This window comes from Manacus candei, unplaced genomic scaffold (genome assembly GCF_025592945.1).
Source record: "Manacus candei isolate 608988 ecotype Guabito, Panama unplaced genomic scaffold, ASM2559294v1 h1tg000018l, whole genome shotgun sequence".
NCBI classification, from domain to species: Eukaryota; Metazoa; Chordata; class Aves; order Passeriformes; family Pipridae; genus Manacus; species Manacus candei.
In genome coordinates this window covers 19,366,523-19,387,222 of record NW_026138066.1, presented here as the reverse complement: position 1 = coordinate 19,387,222, position 20,700 = coordinate 19,366,523, and the positions used below count along the sequence as shown (strand labels likewise).

General features: G+C 39.3%; 1 protein-coding gene across 17 annotated transcripts in view; it reads left to right on the top strand.

Moving 5' to 3' along the window:
* The window catches only part of SOX5 (SRY-box transcription factor 5), a 636,847-nt gene that overhangs the window by 564,137 nt on the left and 52,010 nt on the right, over positions 1 to 20,700 (top strand). For all 17 annotated transcript variants that reach the window (XM_051784935.1, XM_051784934.1, XM_051784936.1 and 14 more), the window contains one exon: positions 11,542 to 11,688. In XM_051784935.1, coding sequence (XP_051640895.1) covers positions 11,542 to 11,688 — 147 coding nt within the window. The remainder of the gene's footprint in view (positions 1 to 11,541; positions 11,689 to 20,700) is intronic.

The window sequence follows — 20,700 nt, the reverse complement described above, 5'->3', positions numbered from 1 at the left end:
ACAGTAATTTCTGTATTTCATGGTTTTGGACAAGCAGATCCATCTCTATGTTATAAAAAATTCCATAATTCCATACTAAAAATTGGTGTGAAGTGGACAATTTTTGAAAAGCACTGTTATCACTCAGGAGTTTCATGTCTTTTTTTTTTTTTTTAATTTACTTAGTGCCTCAAAGAAAGTTGTGAAAATCAACTTTAATGTTGACATGGGTGGATCAGATGTACTGATGGATTATAGAGCTTGTTACTATTTAAATAGTGCTAATACAGTGCACATCATTGGCTGTGGAATGTGTGGCTATGTGGAATTCTTTAAGAGATGAGTTAGAGGTTGCCGCCCTGTTGCCAGTGAAGGGCATCCTTTTTGCCTCAATGACAGGAATTTGGAGGGATGTACTTCTGCATTCACCCTGTCTAGTCTTAAGAGCAAAATGGTGAAGAGTTAAAGTAGAGAGGGGACACTTCCATAGGGTAACCCCAGGTAAGCTGGAAGAGTCTGGGACTTAACAGCTTGCATCAGGGTGGAAGTGGAGAAGGTTGCATTTCCCACAGTCATATGGATGCTAAGAAGTGGAAAGCTCATTCTTGGTGTGGGAACATGAAGGGCTCCAGCAACTCTTTGTTACCCACATGGATTGGTGAAACTGGAAGCAGCCATCGTATTCCTCTTGCTGAATATGGAGTTCCAGAGTTCATCCCGTAAGTTCGTCTCGTGCTTGGGTGATGTATAGCATGTGAGGGAACATGAAAGTTAAAGATGTAATTCCCTTTGACCTTCAGTCATGTTGTTGTGCCTACAGCTTCTTAAACCCCGAGTACAGCTTGTGCCAAAAGAGGAATGTTGGCTTGAGTTTCAGGTCAGATTTAGGGCTTTTCGTGATGTCCGACCATGCAGTATCATTGGACTTTAGTGTTGGAGGTTTCACTGTAGTGAGAGGCAGAGACTGAGGGATTTCAAATGTTTTCAGAGACCACTTTTGGGGGAACAAAGTCTCTAAGAATTAAGAACTAAACTTCTGTACGTGTCCTAATGAAATATGCAAAGTGTCACTCTTCCCATTACATCAGTGTAAGCATGGAAATAGTGAGATGAACCAGAAAACAGCTTCTTATGTTATTTCCTGAGAAGTTTGCCAAAGCTTCACAGAGGTTTCAGGCTTTCTGGAGTTTTATGGGCTCCATTGGAGGGGGAATTTTACTGACCACACCCATTTTTATCATAAAATCAAAGAATAAAAAGATTGAACAGCTATTGAATTGTTTCTACTACTTCATTTTGTTAAAGGAGGACTTTTCTATAATTAATGAAACTCCAAAATAATGGAATTAATTGAGTGCTTTGCTACTCTCTCAGCTCTTCTCAGCAATTTTGTTACTAAATAATGGCACTCCCCTCCATACTCTAACATCTCCTCTTTGTAGGCTATCATCTCCTAACCTCAAGCATCCCAGTTTAACAAACTTGCATTTGTGTTTTTAAGCATCTAAGTTATCCAGTCTGTACAATGGGGCTAGTTTAAAGTTAGACACTCCAATGAGTTTGAAGTGGGTAAGACTCACTGTTGAGAACATTAGGAGGAGTCTGACCAGAATGAAACTCAGCTGGTTTCTGGTTTGGAACACAAATTCATTCTAATTCAGTGAGGCTCAAAATATTCTGGTTCAAAGTTGGGGCAATTTCTATGTCTGTGGTTGGAATTACAGTTTCCTGCAGGTCTAGTAAGTTTGAGTGACTTTTCTGCAAGCTTTGGCTTTAATAATACCTAGAAAACAAACACTGTTTAAGAATAGGGGGATTCCATGTGGGTTAAAGCTGAAGGAAAGGTACATGTGAGCTGGAGCTTTCCACAGTTCTTGTCATATATTCTGCTTTTATGGAAAGGGATCACAGTGCGCTGCCGGGAAGGACAACTGGTGCCCTGTACTGATACCACGACTTCACAACAGGATCTCAAAGAATGAGGTAGGACTTGTTAGCTTTCTGGAGGACTTGGGGAATGAGCATGTAAGCCAATGAACATGAAGAATTATATGAGAGGTAGATGGATGTCATTGAACTTATTTGAAAACTTGCATTGCAGGACTGGCGTTCTCCCCCCAGTTAATAACCTTGCTCTACTTTCTCTACCCTCAAAAATAAAATAACTGATGCACCTGCCATGTCACGTCCTATTAGTACTTCCTGCTAAGGAAAAAGGGAAGGAGAAAAAATGTCTTCAGAAGTATTCTAGGAATCAATTTGTTTCAATTTAACTCTCAGAATAAGTACATATCCTTTTGCGGGTCAAATGCTCCATCCATCACTGGTCCCTCCCTTTCAATATTCTTCTTCTACCCGTACTTCCTCTCTGTGTGTTCTTTTCTGAGAGGCTTGGCACAAGGGAAGCAGCTCAAATGCTTCCCTTTAAGGTATAGACATATATATCTGAGGTACAGACATATATGTCTTTCCTCCCTACCCAAGCTGGAAGAGAGTAGCCATGACTCTCTGAGCCTGTGAAAATGAGCTGTGTTAAAAGTTGCTTATGATGGACTAAGAGTTTGTCACTCTCTCTCTCCTGTGCCTTTATCCAGACCCTTTGACCACATAATACAACTCAGTTCAAAGAGCAAATTAAAATTTTGAATGAGCTGATTGGATGTCACCGAGCTCTTGCATGCATCAGATAACTAAGGAACAATGTTAATTTATACCTCCAAGGACAACAGATACAATCATATGATTCTTTAGGTTCAGAAATATTCTGAACTAAAGACTAAAGACTAGAAAAGTACAAAGACTATACAGTGTTAAAGTATAAAACTATAAAGACTAGAAAGGATATGTTTCTCATTTCACTGTTTGATATCATAATTAACAAAGGAAGATATAATTATGGAGGAGCTTTAGAATATATACAGCAAAAAAAATCCAAGTGTAAATTTTTACATTTATTTCTTGTCCCTTCCTACAAACAAATTTGTCAACGTTGCACTGTTGCTTCTGGTAGGTGATTATCCTGTTTTTGCTGCATTTAGGGAGGGACATCAGTATTTTAGGGCTCTCTTCTTGTCAAAACTTGTCACAAAAGAGTTTCTAGAGCAGGCTGAATGCTGTGGTCCACTCGTACTGCAAAATACCTATTTCACTACTTTATTCCCCAAGAAGAGGAGGGACAAGTCACTGAAGAATCTTAGAATCATCAAGATATAAGAACCTGATGCCATATCAGCATTCAAGTCAGCAAATCCATGTTCTTAAAATAAGAAACGCAGTTGACCTTAATCTTTCTACTACGAGCTCTGCACTCAACTTCAGGAGAAATAGAGTATTCAGATTTGAAGTAATTAATTCAGTATCAGTCCTAAAGCAGGCACAGAGTTTTCCTGACTTAATTCCCTGTTGAATACAACAACTTAAAATGCAAACAGAAAATCTATAAATAAAAACTGGAGAAAGAGTTGCTTAAGGAAATGTGTATAAAATAGTGAAATGCCTTAATTATAGCCCGGCAATCTGAAATATATAGAACCTTATTTACAGTAATTCTGCTGGCAGTGTTTACTTGTTAACTACTCTAGTCACTTAATGGATAACAATGAATGATTATATACAGTACCAGTCAAGTAAAGCAATGCAGTATGAAATAAGTATTTTGTCAAATGGCCACTCATAGAATTTTGGTCTCTTAAATGAGAAATTATACTTACTGAAGTCAGGTGCTCTGAGCTAGTTGCCAAAAATCTGGATATGTGTTAAAAAAAAAAAGAAAGCTCTTGGGAAAAATACTTGTGGTAAACAAATAGGCAGTAGTGAGTTTTTTCCTACAAGAGTATAATGTCTGGGCCACTTTACTGACTTCAGGCTTCTAATTTGCAAAAGCTGTATTGGAGCAGTAGTCTCCATGTGGAACCTTCATACAAACACTTCATCTTCATTACAGAATAGTCAGCTCTATTCTGCATTACAGAATAGTCAGTGATAAAGGGAATGCAAATTATAAAACAAATGCCCCTTCTTAAGTTACACATCACTGTTGTTTGTTGGTGTTCTACATTGCTACTGACCATCTTACTGTATAATCCTTAAAGAGTATGCTGTCAAAAGTATGTCCTTACATTAAAGAAATTCTTTTACCTTTTTTTCTAGCAGAAGAAGTTCCATTGGCATAAAAATAATTAATGGTAGCAAGAATACATTATAGTCTGGTGCTGCACAGCAAACTATAGGAATAAATTGTTGCCAGCTTATTTTTTTTTTAAATATTTTAAAATATGTAAAATATTAATTACTTTCCTTGAAGGGGACACTGTTCATCTGCAACATTTCATCCAACAAGCTTTTTCCAGAAGACATTATCAAATTTCCTCTCCAATATGCATTCCATATAGTCACTCTATTTCAATTACTGTCATATGGTGTGAACATGGTATGTATGAATATGTAGGCCACTTGGGCAGTTTTCCAGTTAAAATCTCTTCATTTGTAAAGAGCAGGCAATCTTAAACACACAGTTTGCAACGATATTTTATCACAGAAACTAACAGATCTTATTAGCTTGTGATAGGAAGTGTCTATTGATAAATTCCTACAGTTACATCCTGTAGAAGGATTGTCTTTTTGTTAAGGCATGGGACAAAGGAGCCATGTGGTCTAGGTTCTAATCAGGAGTTTCCTACAGTCTTCCTGTGTCACCAGGAGCAGTCAGTTGATGTCATGGGTGCTGGTTCTCACCTTGGTAATATTTGAATAGCATTTATCCACTGGCAAAATTAAAGGCTGCTTTTCAAGGAAAACTGAATTGCTTAACATTTGAAAATGTTGAGGTTAGTGTCTTTCCCATAGAAGCTACTATAAATACAAATATAGTTGTGCTTTAGCTAAAATGTTTGTCCTATCCATCAAAATTACATCAGTTTCTAAGAAAACTCAAAGAGCTGCCATAAACTGTACCTTCATATTTCACTTTATCTGCTGTTACTGTTCTACAAGCAAAGCAGTCGTTGTTTTTAATGTACTGCAGTAGAAGTCTTTATTGCTTCAGATGCAAACTTAAAGCTCATTCAGGTTTTCAGTGACCTGGACTCCAGCCTTTTTTCTGGATGCCAGGGATCCCCAGTTGGTCATACCATGGAAGTTCCAAATAAGAGAAGAACTAGTGCATTCATCCTGGCACGGGCAAAGCGGTCCTGTTGACTACAGTGAGATTTTTCTCAGGAATAAGGGCTGCAGGCCTGGAATCCTAGAGATCAGCTACCAGAATCATATTTTATGGAGACTTGTGGTTACTGATTCTAAAAGTGATGTTTTTTCTAATATGAGAGAGATGGTGGTTACAAGGCTGCGCTTGTAACTTGCTTGCAAGAAGTGTATAAATGAAGCCTTGTTCTGTTTGTGAATGCTTCACAGTTTTTCTAATGAGAACTTGTTTTTCTACATGTTTCCTTCTAAGTCTCAGGTTTTTTAAGGCTAGAGGGACTATTAGATTGTCTAGTCTGACAAAACAAGATGTAAAATATTATTGGGCATAATAAACTCCTTGTTTAAAGTTCATCTTCCTAAAACACATCTGATCTTGACTGAAACATCAAGTGGAAATTTCTCTAGGCAGTTCCTCCAAGTGTTACCAATGCTCTCCAAATAAAAGCAGTATATTACTTACCTATTAACTTTCCAGGTCTTAACTTTCAAATATTTATTACTGTTCCTTGATACATGATTTACTTACCTGTCTTCCTCCCTTAGGCTAAATACAGAGCATAGCGAGGATGGGAGTTTTCAAAGGAAGTTAGCTGGTTTCTGTGGCCATGGGAAAGAACAGTGTAGCTTTTCAACATTTAGTGTATCTTCTCTAGTCTCTGCGTGGTCCACAATTTTGAGATGAATTCATCCAGCTTGCTATTTTTTGCTTGGTGAATAAAGGAAACACTGGTTCAGGCAAGGTCCTCTGCCAGAGAGTCTCTCTGCACCTTGGCACTGGCAGCCAGGGCAATTTCTAGTAGGAACTGGGTGTGATAAAGGCAAATGGTAGGTAGAACAGTAATAATTCTCCAACTCTGTTAAGAATTGTAAAGAACAAAACAAAATAAAATAAAACCAGAAATAAACCAAAATACTGTCAGTACATCTCAGGATCTTAACCTCTATTGTTATTATCTGAAATTATCCCAAAGTGAAAGCTAGCAATTTCACCTTGCAATGGGTTCTTTGGGCAAGGTTTTAAAGGAGGTTATTGACTTTGTGTTCAAATATTATCTTTTTTTTCTTTCTGAAAATCTCCCAGTTGATGCAAACAAATGGCACCTTAAAGCCTTTGCTGAAGTTTAAATGTACAAATTAGCATGTCCCTTTGAAATGTTTGACTAACAATCTTTGAAGGAAACTCAGACAAAGAAAAGATGAAAATCTGGCATTTGTTCCTTTCAAGTATGTAATGAGAAGCTAAATGAAGAACTTTTTTCATAGAATATCTAGAAGGCATTGCTACCAATCACTAATGAGTGCAGTTTTAATTCTAATTTCTGTAGTTAAGTTTTTATCTATGTTACCAGTATCTTTTAAAAACTATCTTACAGTAGGATATACATAAAATACTTGTTTAAAACGAATTCCTTTTTCTTCCTAATTCCTCATGTCCTTTTTTTTCAATTAAAAAAACACCTGAACAGATCCAAAATTAATTCTTTCTGCAGTCAAACACTTCTCATGCCTTATATAAGCATAAATTTTAAGGTAAAGAAAATTAAATTCATGTATTCCGAGTGAGAGAATCTCATTTTATACCATATTCCCCTCCAGATTATGCAAAAAACAAAGAACAGGGCCATTCATGTGTATATTTTTAATGATGGTTCTCAGAATGACAAAGAAATTGAAGTGTTGGATCAGTCAACAGTTCAGACACTCAGGCACAGTGGTTTGTAAATTCATCGCTGTGGTATCTTCACTGAAAAGCTAGTTTATATCAGAAACAAATTTATTGCAGTAACTGATTCGGTTTCCAGAGCCACCTGTCTCTATCTCTCTGTGATTTTTTTAATAACAGCTCTTAATCTCTACTGTTCACTAATAAAAATATTTTAATAAGAGATAATACTGTAATGCAAATGCCTATAGATGCTTGAATCAACTATCTCTGCCTATGTAATTGCTAGCACTTTGTTCAACCCTTTTTAAAATTGCTATTAAATCTCATTCTCATTTTCTGTATTAATAGAACAAGAATTCATTTTTAGTGTAGCCTCCAAGCATTAATGAGCATTGTTAACATGTAACAACAATGCCCAAGGGGAAAGTTTTCAAAGCTGGCCTAACCTTAAGGCTTTGCTATTGATGTACTACAGAGTCATCAAGCCAAGAGCTCTTAGAGCTAGTCCATTTTGAGAGTTCAGCTGAATATTTCTGCTTAATATATTGTAAGAATTATAAATGGTTTGGGTGGTGACCTAGGGAGAAGGGGGATTTTTTGTTTAATAGCTTAAGAACAGAGGGGCAACATTAAAAAATTAATGATACCTCCTGCTCATTTTAAAGTGTATCACATTGTGCTTTTGTTCTGATGATTTTGCTTCCATACAGATTTTCATAAGAGGTTAATGAGAAAACATTAACAAGGCATGCAATATTGCACATGGGCAGGGGAGCTGAAACATAGTCATTTAGTTATAAACAAACAATAGATGTTACTTTTTAATTGCTTTTTCAGAAGCCCAATTCTACCTTCCTGAAGAAGTATTATCTATCTTATTAAATTCAGGATATTATCCTTATTTATTATGTATTGCAAAAATGAACCTGCCTAAAGCAGTAGTGCTTCACTGATTCCAACTGAATGCCTTGGTCACAAAAAAACCCTATAGATTAAAAGTCCTATATGAGTTGTAGTGGAGCAAAATGACCTCCTGGAGTGCTAGAATTTGACATTGAGTCTTTAGGTTAGCTAAAGGTAGCAGAAATGGCTTCAGGGGTCTCTGGGGTAAAAGAAGAGGCTCAAGAACAGGGTATTACAGCAGTGATACAGAATAACATCATTTTCATTGCACTTTTTGAGATCTTGGTTTCATTACTGTGAAGGGTATAAAGGTACATTTCAGGTAATGGTTGAATGTTTCAAGAGAGATCTATTCATACACTGTTCCAAAATCTGAAACTCTAGTGGAGAAGCAGGGGTAGAAATGTTCTTTTGTTTGAATTCAGTTTGTCTATGAAATGAATATATAAATTGTTGTCATTTAGCTGTCTTGTTTTGCAGCACTTGGTCACACCATTGCCCTTTCCTTGGGTATAAGCTAAAGGTCATCATGTCCTAAAACAACTAAATATGAACAGACAAGTTCAATAATGTTGAAGCTCAAAATTATTGACAGTCCAAGAAATGTGCTACATGTTGTATGTTTCTCTCCAGTTTTTAAATTCAGGGAATATAGGGGCAAACTTACTGATTAAATAGGATTCAGACCCTTGCAATTTCATAACCTCATGTTTTTCAGTTTAAAGCCAGGCCTTATACTGCTTTTTCTGTAGAATTATTGGTCTCTGTTGCAGGAAGGGACTTTTAAGAGGGTACTCTAACAAGGGACCTCTTATAAAATTTTATTTAATGTTTGTTTTTAATTCTCAAAATAAATTAAATAGAGTTGCGGTGTTGAATCTGATAACAGGAGGACAGAAGTTTTTACAAAGCATGAATGAAGGCTTTATAGATTTTCTTCCACCCCTCCTTCCATGTTACTCCACACTGTACTGTGTGTTTCATTCTCTTCAGGTATGTCTGTCCCTCAACTGAGAAAACGGCATGCATTTGACATTCCATATATTCCATTTATCACCTGAAAATATGGCTTTCTCCTGGACTGTTGCATAGGGAAATTCATTCCCAGTGCTTATTTAGTCATTTTCTGCTTTCCATGCATTATGAGAAAGATGGTTGATGACAGTACTGTAGGGAGGAACCACGGCTTCCAGCACATTTCTCAGGGAGCACTAAGGTGTAAGATGTGCAGATTCTTGGACACCGTGTTGTGCATCTATTTCATATAGTTTAGTTCTCCTGATTCTGTCTTTGGACCTCAACAGAAGGTTGAGAGGTATCTCTTCAAGGTATAGATTCATTTTGAAAAGTCTTCCCCAAAATTTCTCTCAGAAATTTCTGGAAAGCTCAGTCTTCAGAAAGCCAGTCCCTGTATGGTCTGTCAGTGCTCTCCAGTTGGTTCAGGACTGCTGAGTGTCCAAACTATGTTATTTTTACCTTTACATGTGGCCTAGACACGCTATCTGATATCTAATATATAGATTAGCAGCAAGCTTGAACCTTTCCTTTCTAATGGCTGTTTGACTTTCTTTTGTCTTTTTCCTGTAGTTGCCTCGATTTGTTTTGTCATTTTTTCAATAGGGAGCAAAAGAAAAGGAAAAGCTTTCTCTAGACCTGCTCTGTCTAGAGTCTGGTTATGTTTGAGTTGTTCCTGAGTCATGTATCCTCTTTCTTAAACAACCATTGCCCTTCTGATGTATTAATTCATACATAATTCTGGCTTGGTTTTCCTTGAACTCCCTGCTGTAGTTCTTCTCTGGTTCACACAGACACTTGTTCCATTCTCCCTGCTGGATTTAGTCTTCTTTAAAAAGAATGAATGGATATGAGCTTCAACTGATAAATACATGCATTTGAATCTGTGAGTGATTTGTGGCTGGATTGTTTTTGATGACTTTTTTCTGTAGCTGATTTGCATCTATTTGGCTCAGACTCACTGGGAGTAACATATAGAATAAATTAATAAATAAATTTGAGGAAAAGGAAAGCAGAGAATGGATGAATGAATGGATGATAAGGAAAGAGAGGGAGACTAAACAGAATGGGATGGATAAATGGTGATTAAGAAGAATAATAAGGAACAAGCAGTGATCAAAGTAGGGAAAAGAAATAAAAAATATTCAAAACTGAAAAGAATAGAAAGTGTGAAAATTATAGAAAGCGTGAAAAAGAAATAAGTAAGAACTTGGTGTCTGATTACACAAAAGTAGCAATGGGCTACTTTTAATTGTGTGAATTATGTACACCAGAAAAGGGAAAAGTTTGTATGGGGAACCACAAAACAATGTCCAGGGTCGTCCAAGATTCACAGCAGTAAGTCTTGCCCGTTTGATCAAGTGTTTGCTATGGGGCTTATATACACTGAACTCACTGTAGCAATGTCTCTGTATCTTTTGCATGGCTCCGTGTGGATTTCTCCTGTAATGAATCCTCATTTTCCTCTTTCAGAGTTGCTGGTTTGGGTTAGCATTTCTTTGTGCCCTCCAATCTGACCTCTGTTCTTTTATCAGCATATAAAATTAACTGAGAAACAACAGCAAAACAGCTAAGCACTACTAAAAAGACTTCTTAGACTTAGTCACATTGAAGCCCCCTTGTTTTTTCACATCCAGTTCAATATTCCTGCATGTTGTCCCTCGTCACTGTCATCTCAGAAGCTCTGTTAGCACCTGCAGGCAGAGAGTACCTTCATTCAGTGTTACACATCACACATGCACTGCACAGCACTAACCATACCTAGTCTGAGTCTTTGAAACTGATACTGTGGCTGAGGAAGGAGAGCCTTTGTTACTGCACTGCCTGCTCTCTTGGGCACCTGACTTTGGAATTCCTCACTGTTCACAAAACAGCAACAATTGCTGCTTCTCCTTCCCACATGTTTATTTTTTCTGTGTTTTATTTGGAGGTCAAGGGAGCTCCCAGGCACTGCTTTCTCACTGCTTTTGACCTCTGTCCAATAAACTCTTACTGTAGTGCTAAACTTTAAACAGATGACTGTGATTATAAGTATTCACATGTTAATAATGAAATATGTGTTTAAAGTGCCTTACTGCTTTAGTTTTGAAGAGAAAAACATTTCCATGGTGTGTCTGCTTTGCATCTATCCCAGAAAGGGTTCTTAGACTTAATTGGAGTTCCTAACAGCTAATGGACAGTACTTTACCATCAGTATGCATATATTTATATTGACTCTAGTGGTTCCCCAGAACCCAACTGAGAGTGGACTCTCACAGTGAGTACTAAAAATTTTGGCATTCCCCGTTCCAAACACCTTACAGCCTGTGCAAAGAGGGCAAGCATAGCAAGTAAAATAAAGAAACATGAACAGAGACCATCATGTGAGTTTCACAGGGCTTGGTGCATTGCATTGCACCAATACAGTTGGTATTGGCAGAAATGATTTTATGCCTAAGTCATCTCAGGAAAGGAAAGATTGCCCAGTAGCTCAGGCAAACCATGAAGATTAGCTTTTGTTCCTTGTTTTGAATCCCTGGACACACAGGGATGCTGGGACATTTCTCATGGTGACGTCTCTCATTCATCCCCTGAGGAATGAGTCACAGAAGTTGAGATGACAATTCTTGTCTTGAAATATACATGTGTTAAATAAAAAATACCCATCTGAAGAAAAATACATCCTCTGCAGTAGGAGAAGTTTTGGAAAGATTATTTATTTATTGATGATGTCTCTCATCTCTTCCCCCCTCACCTCAATTTTTTTTCTTTTTTTTTGTTTTGTTTTGTTTCTACAGCAGTTGTATGCTGCCCAACTTGCTGCGATGCAAGTGTCTCCAGGAGGCAAGATACCTGGCATACCCCAGGGTAACCTTGGTGCTGCCGTATCCCCTACCAGCATCCACACAGACAAGAGCACAAACAGCCCTCCACCCAAAAGCAAGGTACTGTACCAGGCCTGGCAGCACTGCCTTTCTGACAATGTGGGGACTTGCATGTAGTTTTTTTCTGAAGGGTGACTGTGAGGCTCTCAGTTGCAGCAGCTTTGTTCTCAGGATGGCTCCCTGAAATGGGAGCGTATTCAAAGTGCCATTTTTCCAGTGGGAAGGCCCCAGTGCAGTAATACCAAACGACCATTCATACACAGTGTCAGTAGCAGACCACCTCAGCTGAGATCCTGTGGGTTCCCTTGCTGTGTCCTCGCTGTCACAGTTCTGTTTCTTCCATCTTCAGTAACAGGTGGCACTTCAGCCTCCTATTCCAGCACACAACTGTTGTTTCCTTTCAACGTGGAGTCTGGTTATCAGTGTGTCAGCAAGAGATGAAAGGTTTTGGGGCACCTCATCTGTGGCCAGATTCTGTCCTGGAGTGGAGCTGGAGTTTGTGGAGGAGCGAGTACAGGCTAGGGGGTGATATGCTGGAGATCAGTGCCACAGAAAGGGACCTGGGGGTCCTGGTCAATGACATATTCAATATGAGTCAGCAGTGCCCTGGCAGCCAGGAGGGCCAACTGTGTCCTGGGGGCATCAGGCACAGCATTGCCAGCCAGTCGAGGAAGGGGATTGCCCCACTCTGCTCTGCACTGAGGTGGCCTCACCTTAAATTTTGTGTGCAGTTTTGGGTGCCACAATATAAGAAAGGAGGAGACTGAGGGGAGACCTCATTACAGTTACAAGTTCCTCATGAGAGGAAGAGGAGGTGCAGGCACTGATCTCTTCTATGTGGTGACCAGTGACAGGACCTGAGGGAGAGGCCTGAAGTTGTGTGAGGGGAGGTTTAGGTTGGATATTAGAAAAAAGTTCTTCACCCACAGAGTGGGTTGGGCGCTGGAACAGGCTCCCCTGGGCAGTGGTCACAGCACCAAGGCTAACAGAGCTCAAGAAGCGTTTGGATGATACTCTCAGGCACATGGTGTGACTCTTGGGGAAGGTCCTGTGCAGGGCTAAAAGTTAGACTCGATGATCCTTTTGGGTTCCTTCCAACTCAGCATATTCTTTGATTCTGTGAAGTCTCCAAAGCAGTGTCTGTCATGTCATAGAACAGAGCTGAAATCTGTCCACTGAGTGATGGGCTCTGATGAATAATCTTGGTCATAGCTGGGCAGTTCAGTCCATACTCAGTTAAGAGGTCAAGCTAACAGCTGGGGGTCACACCTGTATAATGCCCTCAGTGTGTGTCTAGCTATACCGAGGGAAAAGGCACAGAATAAGTGCAGTCGAAGAAGGTGAGCTCACTGTGTGCCACAGCTGAGCAAAATTAACAGATCAGCATTGAATGGCACATCTTAGGTGTTGCAAAACAACTAGGCAGAATTTAGCTGAGGAGTGCTGGGAGAAAGCGGTCCTATTTAGGTGACAGCAAGAGCTTCATAACAATGTGTCCTTTCTTTTTGTTAGTGTCCCCTAGCATGCTGTCCATGTCCTTTATCACATTAGGAAAGGTTCCTTGAATTGACAGTAGTGTCTTGTTTTTACCCTAACAGTAAAACAGCACAGATTAAAAATAACCAGACAAATAAATAATACCATTGTCAGCTCAGTGAGATACATGTTCAAGGAATAAAAGACATGACTTGAAATCAGTAGCTGTTGTGTTAATGAGTCAAACTCATCTATGCTGTCTTTATTCTCTCCTTAGTGTAGACTTTCTGACTTCCTGAAGTTTATCCTTGGCTTGATCTCTTCACTTAGAGTAAGGAATCATAAAGCTGTGCAGTGCTTGATGGTAGAATTTTTGGGGTTTTAAAAAAAAAAAAGAAGTTATGTCTATGGTTAACGAGAGATTTTTGTGCATTTTACAGGGGGTTTTTTGAGTGTGATTAGTGGCTTGTAAGATATCCTACACTTAAAATCCCGGTGTTGTTCTCTTGTGCACAAGCAGAATGTCTGATGAGATCTAAGGGGCACAGAGTGTATTTTGTGGCAACTGCAGGATTAGAAAGCCTGCCATATCTATTGGTATCATCGAGCATAACCATCTTAACTGGCAGCTGTCAAGATCAGTTCTGTCCTCCCTTACGTTTTATTGCTTTTTCATATTTGTAGGTGTTGCAGTGCCTTTGGCTTGCAGGTCTGTGGGAGACTAACAAAACTTACTTGCAAATTGGGAAAAAAAAAATAAAAAAGTGGGCCAAAAGGAAAGGAAGGGGGCTCCAAAAGGCTGTAAAATTGTGCAGCGTAAGCCCTGTGATGCATGCTGTTTTCAATCTGCTGTGTGCCAGTTGGAGGCTCAGAGAGAGCGCGAGAGAAAGAGAAGGGATAATGCTGAGAAATGATAGAGTGGCTGTGACCTCCAAGCTCAGCCTGGAAATCCAAGACATTGATTTCACTTAGCATTCCTGCTGAGAAATCCGGCGGAGTTCAGTTGTAATAAAAGAACAAGATTCTGTTCTAATGGTAATGGCGTATGACAGACATATCACTTTGTCTGTCCTCAGCACCAGGGAGAGGAGAATTGGAGAAAGGTCACCTGACCTGCCTGTGCTGTTGTGCGAGTGCTGTTCTGAGCTTTGAACCCCAGCCTGGAAGCACAATTATTTATAATACTAAACGATAAAGAAACCTTTACAGAGCCTACAGTAATTAGAATAAAACTTATACAATAGTGCAGTGGCCTGGCTCAGAAAACGTGCTGGCAAATCTGTCACAATGGCAGAAACTGAAGCTTATGTGTTGGAACTAAACACCTTCGTTTGTGTCTGTGTGGACCTTCCTTTGCTTTTTCAGAGATTGTTTGTGTTCAACATCCCCAAAAGTTTATTGTGTCTTCTGATTTTTTTAAAATTTAATTTTTCTAGCTGTTGTCAGGGAGTACCTGTCTGAGTTTTCCAGCCATTTTTTAATTGTTTTTTTTTTTTCAATCTCCGGCAGCAATTTGGTTCTTGAAGCTAGTTTGTGGTGGTCTTTCTAGCTGCTACTGTACATCAGTACAGATGAACACTTAATGCCTTAGACAAGCTTTCAATAAATGCTGTTTACTGAATCTCTATTTTCAGCCCACAGTTTACACTGGCGCAGCTTTGGTAATACACTCAAGTGTTTGGAGACAAGGAGACAGCCTTACCTGAGAGTGTGTCAAGCTACTGGCAAACATCTAGGTCACTTCTGAAAAGCTGTGTTTTTTTCCTCTCTTGTGTAGTGTTAAAGTTAGTGTGCTGCTCTTTGCAAGGATTCTTCAAAGTCGGCCTCAGCGGCAGATGGAACAACTGTTGGCTCTAGAAATGCTGAGAAGCATCAGGGGGAGTTTGCCAAGGATCATCCTTTAAATCTAGTAAGACTTGAAAACATCCCTGAAACTCCTCTAAGACCTTGGCAACTCCCGTTTTGGCAAACCTTTTATCAGTGGCCCTCACCAGTGTTTGAACACTGTGCTGGACAGGCTACCCTGGCATCTTCTGCCGTCTCGCTCACCGTTCAGCAGATGTGACCTGGAACAGTCAAATTCACTTCCGAGGTTTCTGTACTGTAACTTTTAGGAAGCCATGAGGCAGAGATGCCATTATGCTGTGCTGCACACATTCTGTCAAGTTTTGGTTAGGAAACTGAGCTGGTGTCGTACATTCTTCCAAGAAGAAATCCGTGCCAGAAAAATTGATTTAAGAAACAGAGCTAGTGGAGCCTGTCCAAAAGAAAATGCGTGTGTCTTGCGGAAATGGATTTTAACACAGCTTCTTCTTGAGCAGTTTTAAAAACAGCCGGTATGCTAATCATACCATTCAAATTTACCAAGGCCTCCTCCACAACCCGTTTGAAAGGCAACTATCTTTGAAGTTTGCCAAATTGTGCTGGATTTCCAAAGTCTGTCTTAAGCACATTTTACCTTTGATCGTGTAAATGCTTGCATGCTGCTCTGTTGGGTGTTCAAGGTGGTTACAGGCTCCCAAAGTAAGTAGGAGAGAACAGGCATAGGTGCAGATAAGAACTAGGCAGAATAACCTCCCAGCCCATCTCGTGGTTAGCTTCAAGCCTCTTGCTTGTACAGGGCCGTGCACAGGATTAAAAAAAAAAAGGCAATCCTATAGGGAATATGTTTATCTAAATTATGACCTTTACCCATGCTACCAGGATTCTCACCTGATAGCTACAGTCTTCACTGGCTTCAGATGAGGCGCATTATACTCTTGAATAAGGAGAGCAACATCACCCTCACTTGTAAACAGCTGGGGCCCTGTTCATTCCTGCTTTTGTTCCTTGCTTTTTTCATGGCATGTATAAATATAGCATCTAGTGCCTGCCTGATGGAATATTCTAGCCCTTTCCATGTAACCTTTCAAGTACAGTAATTCTGGAGTGAATTTTCAGTGTAGCTTGTAAACGTAGCTAAATGATTCCCTGTATTTAATGGAGCACAGTGCATTGTCTGTAGCATCTGTTGTGAAACAGGAACAATTCAGTGTGAAATGTGACAGGAGAGAATTCCTGGGCACTTTTCTTTTAACCTTGTTGTGACCTCAGCCCCAACACTACTCACAGTAGTGTCTCCATCAATGACAAGAGCACACAGATTGTCCAAATCAATTTTTTTTGTTCTTTTCAAATACTTCTGGCAGTGATGTTACTATTTGCTCAGCAGTAGCACCTGGGAGTTGTGACAAGGAAAGGAAATGTGTTTCAGACAAGCCAGGAACAGCACTAAGCAGTTGGATATACACAGTCAGATTCTCCTCAACTGCAGTATTCAGACAAATATCAGTGTGAATCTTTAACTCAAGACTGTACTTTGTTTTCACATTATCTGATCACCAAAGTAAACAGTGCATTGAAATTTTTTCATGTTGCCTATGGACAGCAATTGAATTGCCTTTGAAGGGTTTAGAGTTTGCCTCTCTACCACAGCACAGACTGGCCTTAAGAAGGCCAAGACTCTCCAGAAGAACTTCTTTCATTTTTCAGGAGTATCTGATGATGATGCTGCAGCTTGTGCCACGTGCACCAACTGTGTCTTTCATCCTGTTCATAATATACAAATGATAGAAAGGGAACAATGTTGTGCTTGCTCCATTCTCATCCAGGCAAGTTAAGCCTCGTTAGGGAACCTACAACTGAGCAGCTGTTGACTTTCTTACCAAGTACATGTGATACCAGGGGCAAAATAAAGAAAAAGAGAGGCTTTGGAAATGGGCATTTTAATTCAGACACACCACAGGAAAAATCAGTAAATTTTTATTAGGAAAAATAAGTAAACTATTTACTATAGGTAGCTGGTTGTGGATCTTCCGTCACAGTCAAAACTGACGATGGGACTATACTTCCCAGTTTTGGTAAGAACGTTTTCTTGATTCAGGATAAAAATATAGTTGGGGAAAAAAAAGAAACTATCTGAAGGGAAGGAGAAAGAAAAAGCCCCCCTCCCAGAGAAAAAAAAAAAATAAAAATAACACTCATTTATATGATATTTGTGATTCTCCTTCAGACAAATTGTTGACTTAAACATCATTTTAGATGACTACCCTAAGCAGCCCTGTTAAGTTGGGTATATTTGTCTCCCTTTCCCTCATTTCTCTCTTTTGTATGATAGTGCAGAATGTGAAATTTTATCCTGAGGAGATCTTGGGGAAGACATTAAGCTCTGCTATGTACATAGATACATCAACTTACTTGCCACATCACGCTATGACTGTGGCAGAAGCCCCCGTGATAAGTAGACATACAGATTCCTTGTGCCCTCAGAGCTGCCATTTTTGAACATATTTAAAGGAAAATAGTTCTGAGGATGATATTTGCATTGCTATTCAGATGCAGAAGGATACTGGTTTTTCCTCTTCATAGCACTTCTTTTTAATCAGCATTAGCAAATATTTTTGGAGACATGAACCAGTTGTTCTGCACAGCACAGTGAACTACTTCAGCTACAAAGAGGACAGATGTGTGATAAAGACCTATCATGGCTGTATACAGGTGATCAAAGGGTGTGATTGTGTTAGATAGGGCCAAATCCTTTTCCCAGAAAAGTAGAGAAAAGAAACCTATGTGAGACTAACCCATTGCACGTGTTAGGTGTCGTATTCTCATGGCAGTTACCATCTTCTTTATTGGCAGAAGAGCTCAGCAGGTGCTGAATGCCTATTCAAGCAACAGGAGGTTAAGACATCCTTATTTTCATTGAAGGCAGTACTGAGGTATTTTAGAGTGAAGAACAAGAGTTATTCTGAAGTGGCGTAAGACACAGTGTCCCTGATAGAACATCGAGCCTGTTTTTACAGAAGTTTTCTCTTTTAAGATTTGCAAGCTCTTCTGTTTTTGAGAGTTTCCAGTCTGGACACAATTCTTTATATGCCACTGATTAAAAAAAAAATCCTTGTTAAATTTATCTATTAAGGTTTTCGGCACTGGAATAACAGTTAGCACTAGAATATTATAAATCAGAACATTCAAAACATTTTTTCAGTGATTACAATTCCCAGTTCCCTTGTCAGTGCATTAAACAGGTCAGAAATTGCTGTAAGATAATTAAGGAAAAGTTACTAGTACAGATGCAGTGATGTATCAGCTGTAAACTGAGACCTCATCTGCCTTATCTGTGCTATTCTACTTGGCACTATGCTCCCTCTTTAGTACCCCTGTCCATTCTCAATAGAGACCTTGTAGCTAATAATCTCTTTACCTGGAAAACTTTCTCGTTTGCTGCCTGTCCTTTTGATCCCAAATAGTAAAATGTGAAATTTGTGGCAGAATCTTTGAAACTGTTTTCCTCTTCCTTCTTGTTCTTCCTATATGTTCCATCCATGAATATAAACAATGACTTTTTAAAAACCATTTGCTGGAGCACAAGAAAGTGATGGGTATTAATGCAACTTCTTAAGGTGCTTTTTTAAAACAGAGAATGTGTCTCAGACAATAAAAGTGATGTTAATAGCAGTATCTTAATAACAGCAGCAGTAGGGACTTATTCAGCATTCTGACTGCCTCCCATCCCTCCCTACTTTCCTAAAAATAAATTAGATACGTGGAGGGGCTCCTAGGATGCTTTTTCAGATTAACTGTCCACAGCTCTTGTTTCCTGATATCCTGTCTCTGGCAGGAGCCTGTCTCTCGAGCAGAGTTGTCAGGCTCAGTAGCCTCTTTTTATAATGAAAACTCAAAGGAAAGCATAACAAAAAGAAAAAGGGGGAAAGAAAACTCTCCAAAATCTCTGATCACAAAACAAAAGATGCACAAATGAGGCAAGACTGCTGCATTTCTGAAAGAGAGGTCTTCAGAAATCAGACAGGGAGCAACAAAGGTGTAAAGCAAAGCGGTAGACAAACAGGCACTGTGTTCTTACTAGTTCACTGCTGTTCTTTGCTGCTGATGCCTTCTACAACAGGTATGAATAAATAAAATACCCCCTTTTTTCCTACATGGAAAAATTTGTGGGATGGGCAGCAGGTAGCAGTTTTCATTATCTTTGGTGTAAACGATCCACATCATTGGCTTTATACTGAACACCGAGGTTTTACACCAGGCAGTGTTACTTTCAGGAGGCCACTACTAAAGCCAGGTTCAGGTGCAGAATCCCTCAGTTTTCGACTCCTAAACTCCTCAGTTTAGAAGTGCTGGGACCTGACTTTCTCTTTCTGCTCTGCGTCTTACCCTGTTGCTTAGAAATACCTGAGCATCAACTTCTCAGAAGCTGTTTGAGAGAACTGCCCCACACAGTGTCAGCTGTAACAAAGAACTTGAATGAGAAAGCAGCATTTTGCAAAAAGAGATTGGAATAGTCCCAAACAAGAAAACGGTGTCACAAAGTCAGGATTTTTTTAATGCCACTAAGATAGCTGTTGAGCTGATGTTGCCAGTTGGCCACTAAGTCCTAAAAATAGCAGTAAAAGGGCTTTAGGAGAGCATGCAGTCTGGAGCTGCATAAAGAAATGGAGAAAAATTCAATTTTTTCTGGTTGCAGTGGTTTTTGCTGATCCTCCTTATGTTTGGGTGGGTTTGTTCCATGGGGAAGGTTGAAAAATGTTTAGAAGACAGTCTTTATGCTGAGAAAAGGAGACCAACTATGGGAGAAATATGCAAAGTTCAGCTTGGGACATTCGTTTCCTCGCTGGGGGCTGCTGAGTATCGCAGCACTGATAAAATGAAGGACCAATATTAGCTCTTAAGTTAAATATAGGTAAAAACCAGCCAGTTATGCCAATATCAGATTAATTTCTACTTTCCTTCAGAATATAAAATTTCTACAAAGTAAAGGTCATCGTTTATTCCAGAGATTTATTTTTTAGACTCTGAGATGTTAAGAGTCTCTGAAACAAGGGATGTGTTCATTCCAGGAGTACAGGCTTGTGCAAGTAATAGAACTGTAGCAATGTCTATTTCATGGATTGGGAGACAGCTTGAAAGGGAGCAGAGAACTCTTATTCTGCCAGATCCTTCTAGAAGGGAACCAGGTACTTCACTTCGGGAATCAAACCTTGCCTTTTGCAGCTTCAGGTTAAGTGTTTGGGCATTTTGTGTTATTAATTGTGGGCATGTGTTAGTAATCAAAAGAAAAGTGCATGGGCTGCATTGGCCCCGTCTAGTGGACAGCAGTGTGGTCATGTTTTGCCAAATGTAGAACTTCTTTTTCACATGGAAAGTGAATTTCTGAGGTGGTTGAATCAAATTCTAATGTGATCAGTCTAGCAGCTTCCAAAGACTGCTTGCTTTGTCTGCAGGAGGGTGGTTTGCATCCACGTTCCATGCTAGATTTGAAATTAGCTCCTCTTGACACGTTCTGGCAGAAAGGAATTCAAACTAAGCAGCAAAGAAATATATTTTGCAGTAAGTATTCCTGTACCCACAGCTCAGTGATAATCATGTAACAAGGGAGCTCCAAAAATATTTTAATCTGAAACATTTTAATCTCTAATCCCTGGTAACTGTGGATAGCAGAAGAGAAGCAACATTCAGCAGCAGAATGGAAAAATCTGTTTCATTTTCAAATTCAGCAAGGCAGTTTCTTATAGGTTAGTATTAACTTCAGAGTTATACGGA